Genomic DNA, 21474 nt, shown 5'->3' with positions numbered 1-21474 from the left:
AAGCAACAGATGGAGGGAGCCCTGAAATTGTCAAAAAAGTATTCATCTTGCCTCTTCTCTGAACTTCTTATCTACGTCCTGACTTTGGGACACAGCCTTCCAGGAGAGCTGGTCAACTGGGCGAACTCTGCACAATACTCAGTAGACTAAGAAGACTACAGGTCTGAGGGCAATATCCAAGGATTTCACTCCTTGTCACTGGAAGCACTGTTGTATAATGGCTCACAACTGGAATACTGAAGTCAGACACCTCTAGGTTCAAATCCCAACTTCTGCATCTTAACAGTTATGTCAACTTTGGAAACCTCTACCTAACCTTTTGGGGTGATAACAGTACCCAATTAATAATGCTGATGTGAAGATTAAATGATAAAATGTAAATACCATGCTGAGCTGAATTCCTGGCACATAAGAAAGGTTCGATAAACATTAGCCATTTATATGACTAAATCCTCAGCAATGATTATTTATCCTTTCATCTACATTTAGGATTTTCTTTAACAAATTAGACAAATCTTGGAGTGCTAAAATAATATTTGGGAGAAAGTAATTTGGTTTCATCTGCTTAAGCCTGGCTGCTGGTTAGTGAAAGGGCTCATGAAAATAACATCTGGCCCTAGTTCTTAATTTCCAGCCTTAGGCTTAATTTCTAGTCCTTATCAGCAACAATCTGGCACTATTCTGATGTCCTCATGCAGCTGCTTTATGGAAAGGTCGTATTTTAGCTCACACGATTTTCTCTTGCTGCTGTTATCACAAGAGCTAAATTGATATGTGTAAGTCTAAAAATATTCTTAGATACGAGCTTCCTGTGACTAATTAATACTGCCTTATGTTACAAATCAACCTCTGGGACCATAAAATTGCCCTTTTGCTCTACTTTTATAAATGCAGGTAAAGCAAAAAGCCTCATACCCTCTTTAGAACTTAAAACAATTAATTAAAGGAATTCATTATGTCTATAGTGACCACCCAAAATATAATTTCTAACCCTCTCAGGCCTCATGAGTGTTAGTGCAACATACCACACCTGATTCCAAATCTGGTGTCATAATTTTTCTTCTGAGAAATCCCAGATTCATCGTAAGTCAAAAAGCTAAGCATACAGTGAATTAGATATAATGTGCATAATAATGTGTTTGTCAGTAATGTTAATGGGAATCAATATTCATGAGTAGTACTTGGTGTCATGTGCTAAATAAACTCTAATTAGAAGTACACCTCATTTATCTTCTGTCTCCAAACTCAGACCAGTCAATGAGCAAGAAAAAAGAGACAAGTAGAGTGGGTGCTACGGTGTCACAGTTCATTATTGTAAGAAATTGAAGATATCAGAGTCAAACAACTACATACCACCAAGGCCTGGGTCAAAGACATGTTAAGTCTATGAAGTAGTTGTCAATTTTGTGACTCAACTTCACTGTCATACTGAGCTTCACTGGGCACCTATGGCTTGCCAATCACTTCCCACATTTCAATTCATTTCATCTTCACCACAATTCTGGCAGACATGTTTGATTCCACTGTAAAAGTGAGTAAACTGAGGCTCAGAGAGGCGGTTAACCCACCCAAGATCACATAAAGTATTAAGCCAAAATGGGGTTGGAATTCAGGAATGACCACAGAGCCTCTTCCCACCAGGTCACTACTTCCTTTTATGATTGGGTTCATGGAGGTGAAAGAGTGCATGATACTATCCTAAATGATTAGAATGCATGTTAAAAAACAGGCAGCATCTTCCTACATAGGACTTACTGCTAACAGAAGGAAAATACATATGCATTCCATCAACAATACTAATGCTTTTTTTTATAAAAAGTCAATTGCAACTATGATAATCCAAATAAGGAAACTATTCAAGTACAACTTCAAACAATTCTTGATTTTAAATATCTCACTGAAACATTTCCATTATAAGCCATCAATCTCTATCCTGAAAAATAAAGTATAGCGAATACTGTAGTTTAATTTGATTGAGGAATTACTATTACCAACACGAATTTTCACACTGTGCTATAAAAGAATGATCTCCTCAAGGGTTATTCACATTTTTAAAATATGCTGGGTCATTTGGACTTACACCAAAGGACCACTGACCCTTGTCTGCTAAATCCCTCCTCTGTTGATGTAGTTTATTTTCCTTTTTTTTTTTTTTTTTTGCTGTTTGCTATCACCTACTGATAGTATGCTTGCTTTCTACAAGTCATTTTACCTATGTCCAATGTATTCCTCCTAGATTAAATAAGCCTTTTATAATCTTATCTAAAATAAGATGAATGAAGCTTTTTGTGAGAGTGTTTGTTAGTCTCTGATGGTTGTAACATTATATTTAACATATTAAGGAACCTAATAATAAAATTCAATGCAACTAGACACCAATGGACAATAATAATTTGATCATATCAATAGATACCACCATATTAATCTCAAGTGGCAATCAACATTATATGTAGTGGTGAAAGACAGATTTTCTTGCTAAAAGCAGAAAAAAATAGAATGCCCTCTTTCACCACTATTATTTTCCATTGTTCAGAGTTTAACCAATGCAATAAAGCAAGGGGAAAAAGTAGTTATTGGAAACAAAGTAGAACGTATAATTTTTTACAGAAGAAATAACTACCCTAAAACCACAAAAAAAAAAAAACAAAAATCCTAAAGGCATAACTAAAAAATCATTAGAAGTGAACAGATCATTTTTTAACTAATAAGGTAGCTAATAAGTATAACCAAAGCAATAAGTTTTTTTAATATATGAATAACCAGTTCAAATGTTTAGTGAGAAAAAAGCCACTCACAAGACTAATAAAAATATATGAATAAACAAAATATACAAAATTTTACTGAAGAATCAAAAAGACAGCTTTATTATGGTCCATTAATAATTAGATTCTTCTCAAATTTATTCCTAACTTAGTACAATTATTTTTCTAATAATTCTAATAATTTCTAAAATGATTCTGACCAAATATTTATTAAGAACAGGTAAAATTACTCAAAAATTTGGAAACAAGAATAAGACGACACTACATTAAATATTAAAATTCAATATTAAAACTATAATTAAATATGGCTTGGTTCTTACACAAGAGTAGGAAAACAGATCAGTGGAGCACAACAGAAAATCCCCAAACAGACAAAATATACAAAAATATTTGAGTACATATGAGATAATGGCATTTCCGAAACATAAATCTTAAAGTCAAGTAAGGTTGCATTCAAACTCCCAACCCCAACACACACAAATTATGGGTATGTAAGCTTTCTAAGCAACAATGTCCCCATCTCTAAAATGGGTATAATATTAACAAGAGAAAAATAAAATAACGTATGTAAATCAGGACCTGGCCCATATGAAACAAATGGATGTTCAAATGAAAATGTCAGGTAGGCAGCTGGATGAACAAGCCACCAGAGAAGCAGGAGAAAATCTAGGGGTGTGGGAGGTTCAGGCGAGAGTCCACAACTGTAAATGCAAATGTGGGCAACCATTAGAGCCATGGAATTCATTGAGATGAGATGAGATAACTCAGGAATAGAGATGAGAATAGAAATGAAAATATAGAAGAGGGTAGAGGTATAAGAGCTCTGGGTCCCCAATTAGCCTCCTAACAATTCTTCCTGCCTCTTATTTCACTCTCTCCAAATCAGCCTAACCATTTTTTAGCTCTGTAACTATGGACAAGTTATTTAAAAACTTTGTGTCTCGGTTTTCTCATCTATAAAATGAGGATAATAATTTCATGTGAAGATTAAATGAGTTAATGTACATAAGGTGGTTTAGAGCAATGACTGGGACGTGGTAAGTACTAAGTAAGTGCTTACTATCACTGTTATTCAAGTTTCTCCCAACTCTCAAAGTATGAAGTGGTACAGGATGGTCAGTAAATTTGTATGTAAGAGTATCCACTATTGCCTGTGTTGTGTGTATGTGAACATGTATGTGTTTGAAGAAAGTTAGAGAATGACTATAGATCAATGCTGACCAACAGTAGTATTAACGCAAGCCCCGTGTGCAATTTTAAAGATTCTAGTAGCCACATTTAAAAAGTTAAAAAGCAATGGGCAAATTAATTTTAGCAATATAGTTTATTTAACCCAGTATTTTTACTTCAAAATATTATTTCAAAATGTAATGAATATAAAACTCATTAGTGAGATGTTTTACATAATTTTTTATACAAAGTCTTCATAATGTTGTGTATATTTGACATAACAGCAACCTCTTTTTTGGACAACCCCTATTTTAAATGCTCTATAGCCATGTGTGGTTAGACTATCACATTGAACAGCACAGCTCTAGATAAATGGGAAGATTTGAAGCCAGACACATGACATTTCTAAAAGAGATGGTTAGAGAATAATGAAGAAACAGGGCAAACTTGATCTAAGATAGAGAAAAAGGAAGAGAAAATTTCTGTAAATGAAAGATAACTGTGGGGTTTTTTCCCTCCAATAAATGTATATTTTATCATTCCCCTGTCAAACAGAATCTTGATTCATGATCTACAAGAAGAGATTGAGAAACAGTTTGATGTTAAAGAAGATATTCCAGGCAGGCACAGCTATGCAAAATACAATAACTGGGACAAGGTATGGTATAAAGTGCCTGTACTTCAAAAAACACTATAAACCTGAACATTTGTTCTCATTTAGTTTTTTGTATTCTAATTCCTCAAAATTGGTTTTTTTCTTAAGATTGTTGCTTGGACTGAAAAAATGGTGCATAAGCATCCCGAAATGGTCTCTCGTATTAAAATTGGAACCACTGTTGAAGATAACCCACTATATGTTCTCAAGGTAAAAATAATTCAAGAACTACTGATTCTTATTATTTTGGAAAAATATGAATTTAAAAGGTACTTTGTGACACAACTAGTGAATTTTGAGACAATAAAAAGTTTTATATATATTTTTTAAGAATATATAAGCTCCAAATGTCCATTCAAAAATAAAAGTGACAGATGGTTTTGGGTGGAACCAAGAAAGTTCCTGAATAAACCATTTGTGGGACACAATGGACAAACTCAGATAAATATCTTATCCCATATCTTTATTATAAGAGTTTATGATGTCCCTGGTATATAAAACAGTTTTCCATCCATTAAAATTCAGTGAAGGGGCGCCTGGATGGCTCAGTCGTTAAGCGTCTGCCTTTGGCTCAGGGCGTGATTCCAGGATCCTGGGATCGAGCCCCACATCGGGCTCCATGCTCCGCACTGGGAGCCTGCTTCTTTCTCTCCCACTCCCCGTGCTTGTGTTCCCTCCCTCCCTGGCTGTCTCTCTCTCTCTGTCAAATAAATAAATAAATAAATAAATAATCTTTTTTAAAAAAAATTTTTTAATAAAAATAAAAAAATGAAAATAAAATAAAATAAAATAAAATTCAGTGAAGCTGGTGACTAAATGTCATGAAGAAAAGAGAAGTTTAAGTATCACAGAATCATAGGATCCCAGCACAGTACGTGAGGCATTTCAACCCTGTGTTGTTTTTTTTTGGTTTTTTTTTTTTAAGATTTTATTTATTTATTCGACAGAGATAGAGACAGCCAGCGTGAGAGGGAACACAAGCAGGAGGAGTGGGAGAGGAAGAAGCAGGTTCATAGCGGAAGAGCCTGATGTGGGGCTCGATCCCATAACGCCGGGATCACGTCCTGAGCCGAAGGCAGACGCTTAACGACTGCGCCACCCAGGTGCCCCATTTCAACCCTATGTTGATGGGGAATTCCCTTCTATAATGGACCTGACAATTACCAATCAGCTGCTGCTGGATTTTTCTACATCCAAAGACAGTGTTCCCTGAGACCTACCCTTAATAACCAGGAAGTCCTTCCTTACCCTGAATTCCCCCCATCCATTCAGTCTCCCCAACTACCCAAAACAAATCTAAATTCTCTTCAAAATGACAGCCCTTCAAACATCCAGCCACTGTTTCTCCTACCCACTGCAAACACAACTACAAAATTTTTTCCACCCAAAGCTAAACATCCCATTTATGAAGCCAGAAAAACAAAAGGAAATGGCAGAAACAGAAACAACATATAATCTATTTCTCAGACCAAAGGATGTTAACAATAAAATAAGAAAAACAATATATTGTGATTTTTTTAAAACCCTAAAAGCAACTCTGACATTAGGAAAAATTTTTGAAAAAAATAGACTATGTAACAGATTATGAATTATGTATAGACATTTAAGGATATGTGCCATGGTCCTACCTGAAAATAATATGTGCATATGCAATCATTCAACAGAAGACAGGGGAAAGAATTGCTTTGAGAGCATAGGAATGAGGTATTGGACAACAAAGGATCAATGTGTGACCCCATGCAAAATAATACCTCAAGTTTATTTTTAAATAGATTGGGAAAAGGGATGAAGGAAGAAAGGCTATTTTTATGGATTGTGGCATTCATGCACGAGAATGGATCTCCCCAGCATTCTGCCAGTGGTTTGTCTATCAGGTAAGTGAATCAGAACGCTCATACAATTCTCCTTTAATTGTCAAATCTCCAGCACTTCACTGAGTGGCAACAGCCCTTTCCAAATGAGTGCAGTTTCACTTAACTAGAAGGGCCCACATTTGGTGCTGTCAGGAAACAAATGCTCTGGATTTTACTCATTGTTGAGGTTTTTCTAAAATTGACACCTTCCTTCAAACTTCTTGAATTCCAGCTGACAGTTTATAAAACTTAAAGAATTTGGGGGGGTTATGATATGGATTCCCCTATAGCAAGGTATGGACGATCTGCAACTGTCTTAACATTACAACCTACGATCTTGGCCTTTCTTCAGTGAGCTCAAAGCACACTTTGAGTTCCTGTTTAGATCTTTAATTGGCCAATCACACACTTGGAATTTTCATACTTAATTTCCTTTCCGAAGGAAAAATAACTCACTGTTTTTAAAGGTCAATCCAGCTTATGAGTTGTTCTTCTCATTCTATTCTATTCCTACTCCTACTATCTTTTAACTTTCTCTTTTCTGCCAGCTTTTGCATACAACATGCTGATATAATATGTATGACAATGGCTTTCTGAGCATGGATACTTTAACTAGGAATGAATCTGCCAGTAGAATTTATTTATCCCTGCAGTTGTTTTAGCTCTTCCAGTTCAGGGCCAAGAGCTCTCCTTATTCAACCTATAAAGGAATACATGTGACAAGGCTAAAAGAAATCCCTTGGCTCTGGAACAGATGTACCTGGAAGAGATTTTGCAAGAATGAAAGAGGTTCTAGGTAGCCATAGAAAGTATAGATAATTACAGAAATTTCAATCTGATGGGAGAAAAGGAATTGATTGGTCAATCTAAATGCTTGAGCTTTTTATTAATACAGCATTTTTCTTTAATCCTATTTATAATTAATTTATGAATCCTCTCCAATATTTACATATTCCTATGCTTACAAACTCAATCTATATTTACCTAAAGGATGTGAAGGAAAGAATCCACGTAAAGCAAGGTGTACTGCTAATTTTTCACTTGGCCTCCATTCTTCCTATAAAACATACCTTGCAGGCTATATGTGGAATGCTACACTCTTGACAATTAAATGATCCTTTAAAGAATGGTCAGTTTAATTAATTTCACTAGTCTGAATAAGTAACATGCTATTTAGGAGAAATATGTTTGAAATCATGTGACCTTAGGCAAATGACCAAAGGAGTGGTAGCTATGACTATTATAGCCACAACTTTCCACATGGTGATAAACTTTACACCAATAGCTGAATTTTTTCCTACTCCTACAGGCAGCCAAAACTTACGGAAAAAATAAAATTATGACCAAACTCCTGGACCAAATGAATTTTTATGTTCTTCCTGTATTCAATGTTGATGGATATATTTGGTCATGGACACGGGTAAGAGACCATAGTCTCTTGTTTGCATTTGGACAATATAGTATTTACTGACTTTAATGCACATTGATTGTTATGCATTAAGTTTAAGGTTTCAGTAACCAGTTAATTCTAATTCAGAAAAATATATTTTTAAGAATCTCAATTTCAGACTAAGACAAGCATGATTTCCTGGTTGCATAGGTGTCCTTGAAATAATAGGAAATTTTTGCCACTGAAACTAGAAATGAAAAAAAAATGAAACAGAGCAATAATTATAAAAGAAATGTATGTTATATGATACACCAAAAGCACATTCTACCTAAAACTAAAAGTCAATTAAAGACATTCTGAACACTGACCTCAAAGCAAAAGCCACTGTATTCCAATCTATCTGTAATAGAATTTGATGTGGAATAAATTTATCAAAAATTAATAAATAAATGAGTGACACAGTTGTCTGTGTATCTGTCCTTTAACAGGATCCTTTTTTGACCCATTGTTGCTTAATAAGATTAATACTGAACTTTCAAACAGATACTATCACATTCAGTTCTTTTCTGAAAATTATGCTCTAACAGTCACAATTTGGCCTGTTTTATATCTGAAATATATAAATAGTGAAGGATGTAATGAAGTTATAATTTAAATTATAGGTAATTTCAGAACATTATTGATCATTTTCTAGTACTGAGAACTAATCAACAGTTTTTAAAGCTAACTAAATTATTTTATCAAGGCCTTAGAATATTAATGTAAAAAACAATGTTTCTGAAAATATTAAAAGTTATAGGAAAACTATATTTTTCTTTATAAAAAGGAGCCTCAGGTTAACTAGGTAGATTTCAAATAAAGCTGTAGACACCTGCAGAAAGGATCTGAAATGATCAAACTGAAAAATGCAAACTGATCTGGTGTAAACACCTCCATCATTCAATCCTGCAGAACCGCATGTGGAGAAAAAATCGTTCCAAGAACCAAAACTCCAAATGCATTGGCACTGACCTCAACAGGAACTTTAATGCCTCGTGGAACTGTGAGTAGTACACTTGATCTCAAGGAAAATAGCTATAAAAGAGTGTTCGACAACAAATTCAGTTAAACCACTGACTTATTTCAGTAAAAATATGTATCCCCTGAGTGTTAATTTTCTAATCTAAAAAATAAAAGATAATTATCCCTACCCTAGAAATATTATGAACGTTTTGTTATATAGGAGGAAGTGGGGGGTGGGGTTGTTTATCAAACCATCTCTTGCTTAATATATCTAGCTTGCTAAAAATCAGGCACTATCCAGTTGCACAAAAATTCAGATAATCTGAAGAGAGGTCTCAGGTCCCTCCTCTTCCTGGTCTGATAAAAGCTGAGAAATACCAGTGGTTAAAACTAGCATACAGATAGTTCTTTAGATGTTTAGTGAAAAGAAACAGCTGCGGCAAAGAAAGTGAAAAGGTTTAATGGAAATGCCATGATAAGCAGAGGCCTGCTACATCAGATGACACTGTAGTTGCTATACAAATATGAATTCATCATTACATATATTCAAGGAGAAATTACCACTACCCCAATTCATAAATTTTTTCTTTACCTAACTTGGTTGAAAATACCACCTCAGCTTTTAATTTTATTCTACCATAGTAATTATGATAATAGCAGCTATCCGTAAGCGAGTGCTGCCTGCTTTAATGGGTTGAAGAAACTCAGACTCAAAAAAGGTAATTAACACCAGTCCCCAACAAGTTGGAGTGGGTTGAACTGGAACTTGGGTCTATCTGGCTCCAGGCTCTGAGCTGCTTCTGGTATTTTATTCCTATAACCCTGGGAAACAGAGGCAAAATAAACAAGGTTAAGAATATTCCAGTGGGCTGGGTCTGTCACATTCTGAGTTGTGTGTACAAAGCTGGTCTGCAAAGACTATGACTCCAGAGACACTGAGGCAGCCCTGTAAACCCGGGAGATGAAAATGTTTAAAACATTTTGTGAGTCCATGTCAGAAGAGGCAGGAGCTTTTCTGATGGGGAGCAGACTGTCATCTCATCCATCCATGTCCACTGCAGCTTTTCTGAACACCAAGAATCCATGTGCAGATATCTATCGGGGCCCAGAACCAGAGTCCGAGAAAGAGACCAAAGCTGTCACTGACTTCATTCGAAGCCATCTGAAATCAATCAAGGCCTATATCACTTTCCACTCCTATTCCCAGATGCTATTGTTTCCCTACGGATATACATCAAAACTGCCACCTAACCACAAGGACCTGGTATGTAGAAAAAAGCCTATGATTATGCACTGACAGACACCACCGCTGACTTTCACAAACAACTGTTCTTTATGAACAACTGCATAATGTTGAAAGAATTTCACATTTTAATACCAAAGGAAGGAACTAAAAAAGTTTACCTTAGAGTTAAAAGTCATAATTCCTAGATTAATTTTTCATGTGATAAAAAGAGATAAAATCTTTCAGTGTGATTCTAAGATAAAGCCAGTAGGGAACAATGTCTAGGCCATTCAGACTAGAATTCCATTACTACACAGACTGTTATATAAACATTTACCATAGACATACTGTAAAATCACATGCAGCAAAAGTCTAATAGAACAGAAAGGTATCTATTTACGTCCCTAAAACACCATATTTGAGAAGATCTATATTTTTATCCTCCTAATCAACTTGGAAATAATATTAATTCTATTACTATCCAAAGAAAGAACATTATGAATGTTTGTGAAGCTTCCTCACTGAGAACACACTGCCTTTCAAGAACTAAGAACCAACAAGCATCCTCTTCCTTTGTATGAAAACTAATTTGATCAAGTTGGCTTAAAACAAACAAAACCTTTGCTTATGGGTTCCAGTGCATCACAAGAACCTGCAGTGTGAATATCCATAAAAAGGGATATTTTTAATTGCTGTAAAAGAAAAGAAATAAAGCAGATAAAGTTCAGTGTCCCAGATCCCATGTGGGCCTGATAAATACAGCACATTCAGTAAAAGCTATGGTTCCAATACTGCCTCATATTTTTTAAAAATATTTTTTTTGAAAAAGAAGTCACAACTGTCATTTTGATTTCCATCCATTGTATTCAGCACAACAGCATTTAATTTCAGTTGCAGCAGAGATTTGAACCAGTCATTAAAACCATCTGTATATATACAACAAAGAAAATATACAAGCAATATGTGGCCCATAGTCATTTATTTAGCCAATATAGTTGAGAATCTGAACCCATGAGTTTGATTAGTTCATGAAAAGCTACAGCAATGTAATTTCAGTCTGCCCTTAGGAAAATGGTATTACCGATTAAAAATACAAATACACACAACAAACCCTATTGAGTAAAGAGTTCTTACACAGCAACTAAATTAATTAAGAAAAAACTTATCTTTTGGTTATATACATTACACATACAAACTAAAAATCTTCATTGAGGGTACAAATATGTTAGTGATTATACGCCTTTAAAATTCATCCCAATAAGCATTCTCATAGCATGAAGCACTAATGTGTATTAAAGGTCATGAAATGCATTCACCCTAGAAGAGAAATACTAATTTAACAACTATTTTAAAGAAGAGTCAACCATATTTCTTCCCTCAGCATGCTAAAATCCAATGTGGAAAAGTCCTTTGGCAATGTGGTGCCCATAAAAACAAAGGAAGCAGGAACATGGGAGAAACGAACTTTGGAAGAGACAAGTTATCTGCGGCCAAAAAGTATCTGAGAGGAAGCATGAAGAATATGTTTTTTAGAAGGAAGGACAAAAGGAAGAAAGCAGGGAAGGGGCGGGGGGTGGGGGAGAACAATGAGGGAGGGAGAAAGAAGAGAGAAAAGAAAGGGTAGAAATCCAAAATGAGATATGACATTTCTATTTATAACTGATTTCACATTTAGAATTCTTCACAATGATAATATATCTTACCAAAAATAAATTTTTCATTTAACCTTTGATTTTATTTTGATCTTCAATTGCCAAATAACCAGTAAAATTTCCTTTTTTTAATTCCCAACAAATTAATAGTATTTACATAGCTTCCTATCATTCCAACTCTAACTTCCCTTTTTCTCCAGGCCAAAGTTGCAAAAATCGGCACTGATGTTCTAGCAACTCGTTATGAAACCCGCTACATGTATGGCCCAATAGCATCAACAATCTGTAAGTTTTTCCTATTATTTACTGTGTTATTTTCCCTCTCTTTTTAAATATTAAAGAAATTTAAGAATTTGTAAGTTAGGATTATAACATCTAGAATTGCTCATTTAAACTTCAGTTTCAATGAATGATTCTGAATTACATGTGAATCTAGGGGATACATTCTGCCCTTTTGTGGGGATAAGACTTTTCTAGAAACAAATTATACAGGGTTTACAAGGTCAGCAGAAATTGTTAAATCAAGATTAAGTTTTGGTTTAATTCATCCACCCTCCTGTTCCCCATGAACAACATTTATCCTCACGGGAACTAACAAGAATTAGTTGGAGCAAACTCAACAGTTTTTGTTGTTGTTATTGTTATTTAATTGGACAGGCTTCCCTAGCTCCTGGTAGGAAAATGGGTAGGCCAAAAGTTACAGCCACTTTCATCATGTAAAACCAATTTCTTGTCCTTCTCACCACCCCTTTCCTATTGTGTTAAACTGAAATGTCTATGGCGGATTAAGGAAGAGGATGTAAGGGTTCTAGTTCTGTTGCTTTTGTTTTATTGTCCAAGTACCACTTCTAACTCTTCACTATTTTTTTAGACTTTCTTTGTCTTTGTGCATTTCTTTAATTACTGACAGATTTCTGACAAGTCAGGCACTGTGCTTGGCCCTTGATTTCACAATCTCAGTTAATCATCACAACATCCTGTGAGGTAGGCCGCACTTGTAACTGGCTAAACTGGGATTTAGTCTCAGGTTTCAACAAAACCAAAACCCATGATCTTGACCATGCACATAACGCTTTCTCACTTGGTTTCTGTAGCTAAAATAACCAGGTTTTTCTATTTTTAAGCAATGAAAAGAAATTCATTTGATTTTTCACCAAAGACCATTAATTCAGACCTTGGGAAGTGAAATCATTTTTTCTCTTATAGCAAGATCCCACTGATCTTAGTTTGGAAATACTTCAGTAAAAATTGCCTTTTCTCCAAATCATTTATCAGTTTCAATTCTTAGAACTAAAGAATGGAAAATTCCCAATGAACTGCCTACAAAATCTTAACTTCCTAACAAAACTTAACTTCTCAAAAGCAAGGATTATACTTCAGATCTCTTCTCAGACCACAAAATATCTAGCGCAGTGCAGGGCATAGAACAACAGCAGAATTAATTCATAAACTTGCTCAATTAAAACAGCACCCTGACTGATCCAAAAAGAGTGAACGTGGATTGAAACCACAAGACTAGATTCCATTTAGCTTGCATCACTCTCTAGAGCCATGACATCCAATACTCTTAGCATGAAGACTGCTGTTTAACCTTTAAACATTTTTTAAAAGAGTTTATGTTTTTACTTGAGATAGAGAGTGAGTGAGAGAGAGAGAAAGAGCATGAGTGGGGTGAGGGGCAGAGGAAGAAGCAGACTCCCTGCTGATCAGGGAGCCTGACGCAGGGCTCAAACCCGGAACTCCGGGATCATGACCTGAGCTGAAGGCAGATGCTTAACCAACTGAGCCACCCAGGTGCCCTTAATTTTTAAACATTTCATGAACAACGCACCACCACCAAACAAATATTACTTATTTCCATTACACTTTTTAAATTTGTGGATTGAAAAGAAGATATATGTACGTGTGAATCCATGGATTTCTTGCAATAATTCTACCCAGCCACACCTTATAATCTACTTTCCCAACCCAAGCTAAAAATATAAACTTGGAATTAAAGTCTGTACCCTCAATAATTGCTAATTGCTCTGGAATTCAAAAATGCCTGAATCATCACATACAACTTCTAGAGCCAACTTACTGCAAGCAGCTTCAGTGGAATTAGAAAAATGAACAAAAAACCAGACAAGTCCCATTCCCAGAGAACATTCATCAGCAATCACCTATCAAGCAGTCGTTGTTAAAAAGCTGAAGAGAAAGTACAATGACACAGTCAATTGCCAGTTCCCAAACAGATCTTTTGCTACAACACAGCCATGCTAGAGATTCATTACACATACAAGTGGATGAAAATGAGATTTCAAAAAAGATGATATACTCAGCTATGTAAGTGGACCAAAAGTGAGCAAAGAATGAGAGGACACACTAGAACACCAGTTTAAAATGGCAGCCTACTTAGTGAATATTGAGAAACTGCAGGACCAAACAAGCTAGATATTCTTGGCATTGAAGAACAAAGGGTTCCAAACAGGAACACACTTCGCAAATGGCAACTAGAACATCAAAGGATTATTGCTCTCACACTTTCCACACATATATATGCAATTTACATATATATGCAAATTATGAGCATACTAAAGCTATGCATGGCATTGTATCACAGTCAATTTAATGAGCAAGAATTTACGGAATGCCCCCTCACAGCCCAGAACTTTGGAGCTTTGAGGGGTAGGTCATTTTTTTTTTTTTAAGATTTTATTTATTTATTCGACAGAGATAGAGACAGCCAGCGAGAGAGGGAACACAAGCAGGGGGAGTGGGAGAGGAAGAAGCAGGCTTACAGCAGAGGAGCCTGATGTGGGGCTAGATCCCAGAACGCCGGGATCACACCCAGAGCCGAAGGCAGACGCTTAACCGCTGTGCCACCCAGGCGCCCAGAGGGGTAGGTTAGAAGAATTAAAACACAATAACTGCTCTCAAGGAATTATATTCTAACTGGGAGAAAGAGATAGCCAAAAATACCATGGCTCCAAGCCATCATGTATCACTTTCAAAATGCAAGGATAGGATGAAGAGGAATTACTATTCTGTACAACTTTGTAGCAGTATCTTAATTTTTTTTTAATTATATTAAAAGATTTTTTAAAGAAATGCAGATTTAGGGGCGCGTAGCTGGCGCAGTCGTTAAGCGTCTGCCTTCGGCTCAGGGCGTGATCCCGGCGTTCTGGGATCGAGCCCCACATCAGGCTCCTCTGCTATGAGCCTGCTTCTTCCTCTCCCACTCCCCCTGCTTGTGTTTCCTCTCTCGCTGGCTATCTCTATCTCTGTCAAATAAATAAATAAAATGTTTAAAAAAAAAAAGAAAGAAATGCAGATTTAGAAAGAATTGCCTCTTTCACATAGGGCTGCAGCAGCTTGATAGATGTTTAAAATTTTTAAGAGTGACTGCTTTAATAAAGCATCTGATTGAATTAATCAAACATTCATGAGAAGCTGGGGGTAACAAAGTGTCACTGACTTGGTAAGAATAGAAAATAAGAGCACCCCACAACTAAAGTTTAGTCATTCCAAGACCCTGGTTGTCCCAGGACACAGGGAAAGCATCTATAGCATTTGCTAGTGGTTTTCTTCCTTTGATTTGATGGAGACCAAAGTAAAGAGCTGAGGGAACATTTTTAAACCCAAATTATGGAAAGAGCTCTGACCTCCAGAAAAAGTAAGTTTGCAATCTGAACCCAAGAAGCAAATACAGCAAGGAAATAAAAAATCATAAAATTTGAAACCAGGAGGAAATCTAGGAGATGATCTAATTCATGGTTCTCAAGCCTGACTTCCCATCAGAATCATCTGAGATTTTAAAATATGTGGATGGGGCGCCTGGGTGGCACAGCGGTTAAAGCGTCTGCCTTCGGCTCAGGGCATGATCCCGGCGTTATGGGATCGAGCCCCACATCAGGCTCCTCCGCTATGAGCCTGCTTCTTCCTCTCCCACTCCGCCTGCTTGTGTTCCCTCTCTCGCTGGCTGTCTCTATCTCTGTCAAATAAATAAATAAAATCTTTAAAAAAAAAAAAATAAAAAAAAAATAAAATATGTGGATGATTAGGCCCCACCCCCAGGAATTCTAATTTCATTAGTTTGTGGTAGAGGCCAGTCACTTGCATTTTTTTAAAGTACCCAAAGTGATTCAAAGATTAAACTAGGTTTGAGAACCACTGGTCTAAACTTAATCCCTCACTTATAGACTATAAAAATAAGATAAAGAAAGATTTTATCAATTTAGGGAAAAATAGGAACAAAGATCAGCATTCCAGACCAGAGTCAAATGGTATACCAACTCTTTGCCACAAACCAGCAATATTTAGATGGCACAAAAACTAATGTAAAAGACTGTGAAATGTTTACAATTGTATACTGCTGACCTATCCAATCCTTTACCATCTTAGAAATAATTTAGAACATAGTACCTAGTTAGTAAGAACAGTTCACTGAATTGACAGAAATAGATAGCTTGCATCATTAATATCATCCATCTGTGAGTCACACTGTAAATTAAAAAGTTAATTTCAGAGTGCCTTTCTTATTGCCTTCTTCACACACCAAATTGCTAGATCTGCTCCTGTCTCTCAATCCGATACTGTTTTCCACACTGTGTATCACTCTACATTTTGAAAAAGAGAAAATCAAGACCTCACATTTGTAACTCACAAAACCCAATCTCTATCTACTAAAATATTCAAGCTGAGATTATTTTAAGGGGCAACAAAAATGCAGAGAAAATATTTCAATTTATGCCCACATACCTCTAGCTTAGCTCTTGCTTCAAACAGAACTTTAACTTAGTATTGACATAAAAGTGTCGGTTATTATGTTTAATGCATGTCAATAATATTTTTTTCAAAAAACACATGTTAAGCCATCAGCATCATGTTATGTAGATTCCTGCGGGCTAAAACCAGATTCCCAGTTTGGTTCAGTTTCATTTTGACTTGTTTTGATTTTATTACAATAAGTTCCTTGCACCTAATGTGCTTTGAAAGGTGTAAAATTTTTTTAATGACAACATATTAAGAAAATGTTGTCAACAACAAAAAATTATCTTGCAGAACTCAAAGGAGAGTTTTTATTGGGAGGACTATAGATTGACATACAGTGGGTCATATAGTACAATAGTTAATAGCACAAACCCTAAACACATGCTCTTAGGTTTGACTCCTGACTCAACCATGTACTAGCTAGTGTCTTTGAGCAAACTGTTCAATTCCTCCAGGCCTAAATTTCCTCTTCTGTAAAAGAGCAATTGGTACTTAAATCCTAAGGTTGTGATAGGAATTTACGAAATGAGTTAAGATACATTAAGCACTTAAAAGGGTACCTGCTATTTAGCAAGTGGTTATTATATTTTATAAATACACATATTTTAGTAGGTTTAGATGTAGATAAATAAAAGGCTAAGTATCATGTTCAAAAGATTAAGTTTTATAAAAATGTATTCTTACAAGTAAAAAGCTTTTAGTGTTGCATTTATTTTATGCCTTATATAGGTTTTGTTTGCAAAGTTAAGGTTTTGAAGATACAAAAACTGAGATCAAAAAAGAAAATGTATTATACTAACATCACACAATTATGAAGAAACACCAATTGCATATATTCTCAATAACCACTACTAATCTTAATGAGAAATTTCACATAAAGCAAATTTGTCAAAGTGAAATAGCCATACTCTTTAACTCTTTTAAATCACAATAGTTTACTTAACTGCAAATGGGGAGCTAGTACAGCTAGAAACTGGCCAAGTTTATTAAAATGCCTGGTACACTCTAAATCACCATACAAAACATAATTCCTACTTACCCTACCTCTTTTTTTTTTTTTTAAAGATTTTATTTATTTATTTGACAGAGATAGAGACAGCCAGCGAGAGAGGGAACACAAACAGGGGGAGTGGGAGAGGAAGAAACAGGCTCATAGCGGAGGAGCCTGATGTGGGGCTCGATCCCGTAACACCGGGATCACGCCCTGAGCCGAAGGCAGACGCTTTAACCGCTGTGCCACCCAGGCGCCCCAGCTACTTACCCTACCTCTATCGCTACCAAAGTCTTACTTTTTTAAACTTTTTTCTAATGAACTTAAACCCAACTCTAGCTAAAAATGACAGCCTTCTTGATCAGTTATCTCAGCTCACACGCTCCACAAACTCCCTACAACACTGGACCCTGTTGATATTCCTTCTTCTTGCCATTCCTTTGCCTTTCTTAACAATGAATTCTCCTGGATTGCCTCCTCCTCCTTCTTTCCTACTCTATCTCTGCAGACTACCTCTAAAAGTAGACATTTTCAAAAAAAAAAAAAAAAAACTGGTACACTACACACATACCACACAGGGTTCTCTCTTCAGTCCCCTCCTCCTCTTTCTGCTTCTTCCTCATCAGGGAAGTGCTCTATCTTGCAGGCTAGAGCCCTCATTTGCCACCTAGAGGCACCAGGTGGCCAAGCTAAGAGGATCACCTTTCACCCATGTAGCAGTCACCTGCAGCAATCAATGGGAAGCCAGCTGCACTAGGGGAACAAACCAGACTAAATAGCCATGCAAAGATTTTGAAAACCATCTTGTCATCGGAAACACAAGTCACAAAAGAAGACCAGGGCCTGCACACTAAATCTAAACAGGATGAATGACTGCTAAAATAGGTTTCAGTTAAGATTTGAGATTTAACATAATAGACAAAATGTCCAGGATACAAGGAAAAATCATTTGTCACAGCAAAAATGAAGAAAATCATAGCATGAATGAAAAAAGACAATCAACAGATGCTAACACTGAGATGATTTACATGTTGGAATTATCTGATAAGAATTTTGAAGTCACCATCATAAAAATCCTTCAACAAGTAATTAGACATCCTTGAAACAAATGAAAACACAGAAAATCTCACCCAAAAAATGCAAGATATAAAAGGAACCAAACGGAAATCACAGAACTGGAAAATACAATAACTTAAATTCTTAAAAACTCACTGGAAGGGCTCAATAGCAGAATGAATATGAGAGAGAAGAATCAATTAACTTAAAGACAAAATAAGAATTCAGATAAGCTGAAGAGAGAAAACAAATTGAAAAAAAGATGAGCAAAGCTTCAGGAACCTGAGGTGTAGTAACAAAAGAGCCAGCATTCATATCATCAAAGTCTCAGAACAGACGGAGAGTGAGAATGGAAAAAATATATGAAAAAATAAAGACTGAAATTCATAAAATTTCCTAAAAACATAAACCAACATACCAAAAAGCTGAGTGAATGCCAAATAGGATAAACTCAAAGAAAATCACATCAAGTACATAATTAAAAGTTCTGGAAACTAAAGACAAAGAAAAAACTCTTGAAAGCAACCACAGAGAATCTAGAGGGAAAAACAATTCAAATGACTGATTTCTCACTGAAACCATAGGAACCCAAAAGGAAATGACAATATTTTTCAAGTGCTAAAAGAAAAGATCAACCCTAAATTCTATATTCAGCAAAAATATCCTTCAGAAGTAAAGAGGAAATGAAGACCTTCTCAGACAAAGGAAAACTAAGAGAATTCATCACCCAAAGACCTACCCTTTAAAAATGGCTAAAGGAGGCTCTCCAAATCAGAAAGAAATGTAACAAGAGAAGCCTTAAAACAACAGAAAGGAAGCAAGAACAGTGGATTAGGGAATGAATGAATGAATGAATGAGTGAATGAATGAACAACTATCTCTTCATGAGGGTGGAACCACAAAATATAACTCCATTTGATGTGATCCTCAATGCATGTACAGAAGCACTCAAGACAATTATGTTTTAAAAGTAGGAAGATAAAAAGACCTTAAATGCAAGTAAGATTTCTATATGTCACTTGACATGGTGAAACACTGATATCAGCAGATAGTGGTAAATTATATATGGATAATGCAATACATGGAGCAACCGCTAAGAAAACTACACAAAGTGATAGACTCAAACATGCTATTATAAATACATCAAAATGGGGGCGCCTGGGTGGCTCAGTCAGTTAAGCATCTTCCTTTGGCTCAGGTCAGGATCCCAGGGTCCTGGGATTGAGCCCTGTGTCCAGCTCCACACTCAGTGGGGAGCCTGCTTCTCCCTCTCCCTCTGCAGCTCCACCTGCTTGTGCTCTCTCTCTTTCTTTCTGTCAACTAAATAAAATCTTCTTTAAAAATAAAATAAAAATAAATAAATATATTAAAATGGAATCTTTAGAATGTTCATTTAAAAAAAAGTAAATAAAAGAGAAATAGAAGAATGAAAAACAGATAGCACAAATAAAAATCAAACAATAAGATGGCAGACTTAAGTCCTATCAATAATTTACCTAAAGATATTAAATAAAGACAGACTGGCAGAGTGGACTTAAAAAAATACAACTGAACAATACACTGTCTACAATAAACTCACTTTAAATATAACATAGACAGGTTGAAACTGAAAGGCCAGAAAGAGATATACCATGCAAATGTTAATCAAAGGAGAAGTAGCCATATTAAATATCAGATAAAGTATATTTCAGACCAAAGAAACTTGCTAGAAACAAAGAGGGGCATTAATAAAGATAAAAGGATCAATCCCCCAAGAAAATATAATGATCCTGAATGTGCACAAGCCAATTTCACCTATAATGTTTCTGCCAATACCTTCAAAATTCATTTTCACAAGCTCCTTCCTAAATGTGGTTGATGCTAAACATCGTTTTGTCTTCCCTCCTTTATCCTTTCTTTTCCCCATCGCTATCCTCCCTGAGTTCCCATTTCTATTAATAATGCGTTGATTGTTTTCAGCCACCCAGACTGAAATCTCAATCATTTTTATCAGATTTTGTGACTCTTCCATTCCAATGTTTCTGACATAAAGCCCTCAATGCTATTCCCAGTGTGGTGACTCTACACAAGTTCAGGCTTTCATTTCACAATACCTCCTGATGTGGTCTCTACTCTTTCCAGTCCAGCTTAACTGTCCTAAGTGCAACACTAAAATAACTATTATTGCCTCCCAAACAAAACACCTGTCCTGATGTATCAGGTCTTCTGAGCTTTGTCCACAAACTCTCACTGCTCCATTTGTTCCAGTCCAGCTGGATCGCACTGGTCCCTAAAAAGGCGTTCATGCTTTTCCATCTTTGTAGCTCACTGATTAGAATGCCCTTCTTCCATTTCCATCCAGAAAAATACCTTTCAGGGCTCTCCATCATGAAGGTGGTATTTAGTAGGCACTGAGCATGAAGTGTCATCCTCCTCACCAGACATACATAATCTTTTCTTAACCTTCATAAGAGATTGTACCTTCCTTATGGTACTGACATATTCCGCCTTGTCTCTATCGATTTGCATCTTTGACTTCTCTCACCTAAACAGTAAGTTCCCAAAGACACCAATATCGTCTTTATCTTTGTACCCTGCATAGCTACCCTCCGCAGTGTGAAGTAAAGCGCACTGTGCATATTAAAGCTTTACTAAATATTTGTTGAATAGTTTAAGAGCCAACCCTCTTTCTACCAAAATATTTCTTCCTTCTTTCTTCATCACAGCTTTGAATTTTCATCATTCAAACCTAAAATTATCAATTAAACGCATTACCTGTCCTAGAACATAAATGATTTTATGTACAAGAAAGTAGTTTTCTTACTGTGCAAAGCAAAATATACATAAATGCACTTGTATAAACCTTACATGTACATAATTTATAGATGTCTGTTTAGATTTTCAAATAACATTCTTAGTAAAATCTCATAAAAATTGACATTGAAAAATTGGATTAAGGGATTAAATGCACCCTTAAAATAACTGAT

The 21474-nt window shown here is 35.8% G+C and overlaps 1 protein-coding gene across 2 annotated transcripts in view; it reads left to right on the top strand.

The window, feature by feature from the left end:
* The window catches only part of CPA3 (carboxypeptidase A3), a 29468-nt gene that overhangs the window by 6945 nt on the left and 1049 nt on the right, over window positions 1-21474 (top strand). The window contains exons 4-10 of one of the 2 annotated variants that reach the window (XM_026497242.3): window positions 4488-4590; window positions 4696-4797; window positions 6360-6461; window positions 7750-7860; window positions 8782-8872; window positions 9894-10096; window positions 11910-11994. In XM_026497242.3, the coding sequence (XP_026353027.2) occupies window positions 4488-4590; window positions 4696-4797; window positions 6360-6461; window positions 7750-7860; window positions 8782-8872; window positions 9894-10096; window positions 11910-11994 (797 nt within the window). The remainder of the gene's footprint in view (window positions 1-4487; window positions 4591-4695; window positions 4798-6359; window positions 6462-7749; window positions 7861-8781; window positions 8873-9893; window positions 10097-11909; window positions 11995-21474) is intronic. The other variant, XM_057315919.1, reaches the window with a different exon arrangement.

Source organism: Ursus arctos, unplaced genomic scaffold (genome assembly GCF_023065955.2).
Source record: "Ursus arctos isolate Adak ecotype North America unplaced genomic scaffold, UrsArc2.0 scaffold_20, whole genome shotgun sequence".
NCBI lineage: Eukaryota > Metazoa > Chordata > Mammalia > Carnivora > Ursidae > Ursus > Ursus arctos.
Note: the sequence above shows the minus strand (reverse complement) of the source record. Positions and strands in the feature narration are given on the sequence as shown.